Source organism: Sprattus sprattus (assembly GCF_963457725.1).
Source record: "Sprattus sprattus genome assembly, chromosome: 9".
Classification (NCBI taxonomy): domain Eukaryota; kingdom Metazoa; phylum Chordata; class Actinopteri; order Clupeiformes; family Clupeidae; genus Sprattus; species Sprattus sprattus.
In genome coordinates this window covers 15787043-15793635 of record NC_137928.1, presented here as the reverse complement: position 1 = coordinate 15793635, position 6593 = coordinate 15787043, and the positions used below count along the sequence as shown (strand labels likewise).

The 6593-nt window shown below is 41.4% G+C and overlaps 1 protein-coding gene across 1 annotated transcript; it reads right to left on the bottom strand.

The window, feature by feature from the left end:
• Positions 1–483: 483 nt before the first annotated feature.
• LOC308370069 (histone H3.3A) lies at positions 484–6358 on the bottom strand. Its single transcript, XM_080844632.1, has 4 exons — positions 5556–6358; positions 4284–4427; positions 2646–2799; positions 484–1989 (listed from the first exon to the last, which is right to left on the bottom strand). Exons 2-4 carry the CDS (start codon positions 4409–4411, stop codon positions 1861–1863), a joined length of 411 nt encoding a protein of 136 aa, XP_080700758.1. The 5' UTR covers positions 4412–4427; positions 5556–6358; the 3' UTR covers positions 484–1860.
• Positions 6359–6593: the final 235 nt, after the last annotated feature.

The following is a 6593-nucleotide window of genomic DNA, read 5'->3' as shown; positions in this document are numbered from 1 at the left end:
TACTGCGCATCCTATTCATTTCTACCAGTTTTTGTTCTCCCTTGGAGTTGAACACACGTTCTGGGTGGTAAGTACTATGGTAACAGTTGAGTTTGAAGAGAAACTTAGCTTTTTGTCGTGGTGGTCAGCATGAATTCACCACCCCTTCTCACCTGGATGCCAAACATGCAGGTTAGTAGTAGGTGAAAACTTTTCTTACATTCTGGTGGGGTGTTTTAGCCTAGTGCAGAGCCACATTGCATATCCCGGGCGGCTTGTGAGAACAACACGCTTTTCCGTCTTCACGTCACCATATACCGTCAGAATGACGCTAGTTGCCTTATAGAAACATTCCTGAAGTGGCAAACTGTTTCATAGTGTTGCTTTCACGTTCAACTTTGTACTACTGTTGTGTAGGACCTCTACAACCCTTCTACATAGCATGTCAGAATGAATCGATCAGTGTGGTTTGCAGGAGACACTTCAAGATGAGACACAAACAACTGTGTGACATCCATTTATTATCCATGTTTTTATGAGAATATTTTTGAATTAACAAAGTTTATTTAAACATCTTGAACATTTCCCCAAACAAAACGGAAAAAAAACATCTAATTCAGAAAAAATACCAGCTATTAAAACAAAAAAAAAGGTTGTCACATCAACCTGAGAACTTCAGGACATAGTGGAACAAAGATGGTTGAAAATAATGCGAGAAAGAAGGGGATGGTGATCTCTGAGGTCTAGTCATAACAATAATCCCAAAATGAAGTGACTTCATCGCCCCAAAGCATTGTACACACGGTGACCTTACTAAACATAATGGACACCACATGCCCTAGCCTCCTGACTAGACTAGACTACAGAGAGAGGGGAGACTCAGGGAGAGTAGAAATTGAGTGGAGAGAACACATCGCCTTTTCACAAAATTATTTCACCACCGAATTCATGATTGGAAAGAGAGGAGGATAGGAAAAATAGAGTCAAATTCAGCAGGGAATGAAGCAATTGGACTCCCTTTGGTAGTCAAGATTATTTAGAAGTTGTCTTTTTGGAAAATAAAGATAACTTGATTTTTTTTTTAGTTTTTCTTTATTCTTTTTCAAAAAAATCAGTAAAAAATTGTATCCTTTCAGATTTGCTCCATCTCTTTCTTTGACAAATATTTAGAGTATTATGAAAAGAGCATGTGTATGTATATTTAAAAAAATAAACGAAACAGACACCAATGAAATAATAACAGTAATCGTCAATATTGCAATAAAATAGACAATTGCTCAAGAGATACCCTGACTCTGTATGCAATTTGTTGTGCTGATGTGACGCACACATACACTCACACTCACAGCAATAACAGACTTGGCCATTCACAGCTGTGACGTGACCTCTTTTCTGATAAAGTTAAGAGAGAGGCCCGCACTGTTTTCTAGCACCCTGCAGAGGGTGGTTCTACCCCTTAAGCAGATGAGTCCTGACCCCTTGACTGCTAAGAACCCTCCCAACTGTCGCCCCCCCCCCCCCCCCCCCCCCAAAAAAATAACACATCCTTTGATGAAAATCTGGTCCGCCTGCCACAAGGGAGGTCAGCGGAAGCAAACTTCCTGGAAGTTAGGGGGTGCAAGGGGCCTGCCATTGTGTGTGTGGGTGTCTGTGTGGACCTGATCAGCGACACACTGGTACATGCGCAAAGGAGTACCCTAAAAGTCTGCTCCTGAGAGCACTACGAGAAAGAGACATGACTACACACTTTATTCTTGCCATAATCACTGTTCACACTAAAACTACAAAAGAGAGGGAGGGGGAGGGGGGGAGAGAGGGGGAAGAGGGATTGGTCAGAGAAGAGGACAACAGACAGTGGAGGGCAAGAGAGAGGGGCGGCGCTTAAGCGCGCTCCCCGCGGATGCGGCGTGCCAGCTGGATGTCTTTGGGCATGATGGTGACGCGCTTGGCATGGATGGCGCACAGATTGGTGTCCTCAAACAGGCCCACCAGGTATGCCTCACTGGCCTCCTGCAGACACACACATACAAACACAGAAACCAGCATTAGAGACCTCTCCCACTGAAACCAGCATCAGAGACCTATCCCACTGAAACCAGCATCAGAGACCTATCCCACAGAAACCAGCCTCAGAGACCTATCCCACTGAAACCAGCATCAGATACCTATCCCACTGAAACCAGCATCAGATACCTATCCCACTGACAGCAGACTTTCAAACAGTACACTGTATCCTCAAATAACCCACATACATTTTTTTTCTTCTAAAATGTTCTGTTTGGTTGTTTTGTTGGATCCTCTGTCCTATATAGTTTTGCTGTTGTATTGTTTTGTTGTGTTCGCACATGTAAATCGTCTTTGAGTATTTAGAAAAGCGCTATATAAAAATGAATGAAATGAATTATAATAATTATCATTATTATTATAAATGTGCGCCAACGCAAAAGCAAAATGATCTCAGTGGTCTGACATCTTTGTCCACACAGAGCAGGTTTGTGTTACACATTCTTTAGAAACAATGCAACGGTTGTTGAACCACTTGTGGATTCGCCTGATAAAACAAACTACCCTGTAACTTAGTTCTCCTCTGACGTCTGTTCCCCTTTTGGAGGTTCAACCGTTTTAAGGCTTGTCCCAACACAACATCGTGTGCGTGTGTGTATTACCTGCAGAGCTCCAATGGCTGCACTCTGGAAACGCAGGTCGGTCTTGAAGTCCTGGGCAATCTCTCTCACCAGGCGCTGGAAGGGCAGCTTGCGGATCAGCAGCTCAGTGGACTTCTGGTACCGACGGATCTCACGCAAAGCCACAGTTCCAGGCCTGCGGGTCAAAGGCATGACACAGATATCATATCAGCCCCACAACATAAGAACTGCCACTGATGTCTCTCATCCTACCATCAGGGTACAGAGCTCACAGTGTTCTACAGAATAAACAGTAAATAGTTAAGAAAGCAGACACACAAGTTACAAAGAAATATTTATTGAGCGTGTACATATCCATATAAGAACACAAGTGTCTACTTTCCATTGGTGTGTATATCTTGGGTTAAAACTATTATAAGACATAGGCTAATTATTAGACAAATGCAGTAGGCATTAATCATTTAATTCAGCAGGACTAAGTCAGGACTAAAAGAAACACAACAAATGCTAGCTAACTAAATGTTGATGGGAGCATTGTGTTCCGTGTACCGTTCAGGGGGGGGGGGGGGGGGTGGGCATTAAATGCACTAAACGGCATTAAATGCACACAGAAATTCGAAGTGATTTTTTAATTATCTAAACGGCATTAAATGCACTAAGACGAAATAGAAAGACAAATAATGTCCAAAGTTCAAGAGAACTTGATGCTTAAAATAAGTTCTTAAACAGCTCACGGACGATTCGACAGGGAATCGAATACTATACGACCTCTCTACCTACTGTACCACTGTAGCCACATGTCGTTAATACCAGCATAGTTCATTGACCGCAGGAAAAAAGGACATTCATTTACCTTCAGTTAGTTTAACTAATCTGGAGAGGCACTGAGATGTAGACCTACATTTATTAACTAGCATTAACCTGCCCCTGACAGGACAGTGTCCTTACTGTCTAGCTAGATATCGTAATCATGTCAATCCATTATTAAACGTATGTATACTTGTGCATATCGATTGGAACTTCGTAAATGGAGTAACATATCGTGTATCATAGCGGGAGTGACAGGGGAGAGAGGAGATCTCACAACCTGACCGCGTACTGGGCAGATTGACTGAAACAAGGAGCTGTAGCCCCGCCCGTAGGAAACAGCATGTGAACCAAACCACTTTGAGGAATAGGGGGGTCATGATTTTTCAACATTTAAAAAGCACATTGTTTTACATTTATAATAAGCAGCGCTTGTGACGTTGTGCCTTTTTTGCAATTTGTTTAATTGTTTCCAATGTTTGTTGGGGGGGAACAACACCCCCCACCCCCATGATCTCCGCCTATGGTACCAGTGCTACAACCTGACAGTTAGTGTAGAGCAGTGGTTCTTAACCTGGGTTCGATCGAACCCCAGGGGTTCGTTGAGTCACTCTCAAGGGTTCGGCAGGGGTCAAGACACACACAGTATAGCCCAGTTCACACTAGCAATGTCGGGCCGTTTTTATATATGCATATGTTTTGAAGAAATCATTTTTTATTTTTTCTAATTACAAAGTGTTCGGTAAATTCACTAATGAAGCTTGCAGGGTGCAGTACCTCCAATAAGGTTAAGAACCACTGGTGTAGAGCCCTACCACTGGCTAGTGCTAGAGTGTGTTTCATGACTCTCACCTGTAGCGATGGGGCTTCTTTACTCCGCCAGTAGAGGGGGCACTCTTGCGAGCAGCTTTGGTGGCCAGCTGCTTACGAGGGGCCTTACCTCCTGTAGATTTACGGGCAGTCTGCTTGGTACGAGCCATGATGCTTTTGGTTTACCTGCAACAGGTGAAAGGCAAAATCATTAGCCCATTGCTTGGAAACTGAGATTCGTGTGAAGATAATGCCAGTTAATGAGTTAACTCCCTGTATGAGAATTTCTATAGATATAGGAATAGAGTAACATGTGACTATACAAACATTTATTTAACATTTAAACAATTATTAAGAGAATGTATTTAGCTTCGGAATGAAAAAAAATAAATATATATATCGAATCCTACTGCTTTTTTGGTAATGACGTTGCCTACCACATTAGAACTGACAATGAACTCTCACAAACTACCATCAAGGTACAGAGCTCAAATGTTATACAGCATTAACGTTGTTGGTGGCCCATTCACTGTTGTGAAAACTCAAACCTAATATATGAAATCTATATTTTGTACTGCTGGTTTGGGTGTATCCAATTATGGCAAAATCTTCAAATGACAATTCTGTAATATTTCAGACTGTCACTCAATTACCCATGGAAACAAAAACACACAGCTGCAACGTGCGCTCATTTTAATATTATGAGAATCTCTTTGGAATATGCCTCCTGATGAAAACACAAAATGAGGATATCAATAATTTCCTTGTGGCTTCGTCACCCAATGAAAATAGAATGTATACACGCATCTTAGCCAACGAGAGAAGAGATCCCGGTAGGAGGCGGGATTTAAGTCTCTAGTCCGCTGTTGGTAAAGTTGAGATTGCCCCGCCCACAATCCTGCGATCATGATGGCGGATGTTTGATATGCACTCGGGCAGAAAGTGCAGCTGAAAACCCAACGACAATTGTTACAACTTTGTAATTAATGCGTACATTGGCCTCTGTATCGACGAAAAAATAACTTGTTGTCGAAGAAGACAACCTTAGGAGTATAAAAACTGATTTCAAGCACAGAATTAAGGCGAAACAACAGAATTTAGACCGAGTGAAGTGTTGCATCAATTCGAAACGATTTTTCCCCGACCGGAGGCTTGAAAACACAGCTATTCTTGTTAGGTCGTTTCGACGACGCTGTTTTTCCACATTTTGAAATGCTATCAATAGCATACCCGTAGCACGAAAGATGGTAAATTACAACCTCATTTTTCACAAACATGTTATTTAGTTTAAAATCTAAAAACATAATACATTACCCGTGAGTAAATGTGATTTTAGAATGTCTTCTTGATATTCCGCTTATCTGGTCGTCTATTTATCACGTAGTACCCACAATAGCGAGTAGTCCAGCGGGAACATGGCTGCCGTGTCAATCATTTATTTCCCACAATGCAACACGGAGCTAGCGAGTACTTATTTTACATGGGTTTTCTATGCAAACTTGTAACATACCCATCGAACGTTAGTGTTTAAGAGAATAATACTTTTTTGAAACATTGTAATTGATAACATTTGAGCTCAGTCTGCAAAAAAAAGTGCGTGTACCACCTCGAATTCTCCAACAGTGGATGATGCATTGTTTTCGAGCCACACTTCTAGGGAAAAAAATTACCGGACACGGGTCTATTCTAGACTATTTACACTGCAACGCAATTTTACAATATAAAAGGCATGTTGGATATGGATCTATTGGCTTAAAGATTGCGAACGAACACTGCAACTAGTTACAATTGTGCTACTCAACTTTGTAATACATGTTACTACTTTGAATGTAGTTGACATATTAGCAAACGTGAATAGTCTGATCCCCCACTTATTTTGGACACCCGTTGAAAAGTTAAGTTTGTTATATCTGACGTTTAGTAGCGAGTAGTGCTTTTTTCTTTGAGTAGCCAAGCAAAATGGACTACCCGTAAACACTCAAATAAAGACCGGGATTCAATTAGAGCCGTGGTCAAATAAGGTAGCCTATTTTCCTGTAGTCTACCAGTCCATCAGCACAAAGCAGACATTACAATTCAATGTAATGCATTTCCCAAATACATGTTCTCCTTATGTTTAATCTTGTTGGCTTATTTCATGGGCAATTTAAAAAAAGACATTTTCCCACGTAGGCCTATAGGCGAATTTGTTATTGTTCATGAAGGTGCGTCTGACAACTTGTTATTGTCTAGCCTAAATGCACGTATCGTAGCCTGTTGTTTATCTTTAACGTTTTAGTTAACTACTTCTTACAAAGAGGTCATAAAGCAGGACACTATGGCACCAAGGCGAAAATTCGATATACAATTCAA

Bases quoted from the DNA above. Each gene is read 5' to 3' on its own strand.
- LOC308370069 (XM_080844632.1), bottom strand. From the start codon at position 4,411: ATGGCTCGTACCAAGCAGACTGCCCGTAAATCTACAGGAGGTAAGGCC. The intron at 2,800-4,283 runs GTGAGAGTCATG...TTTGACCCGCAG, and splicing joins AAGAAGCCCCATCGCTACAG to GCCTGGAACTGTGGCTTTGC. The intron at 1,990-2,645 runs GTAATACACACA...GTGTGTCTGCAG, and splicing joins CAGCCATTGGAGCTCTGCAG to GAGGCCAGTGAGGCATACCT.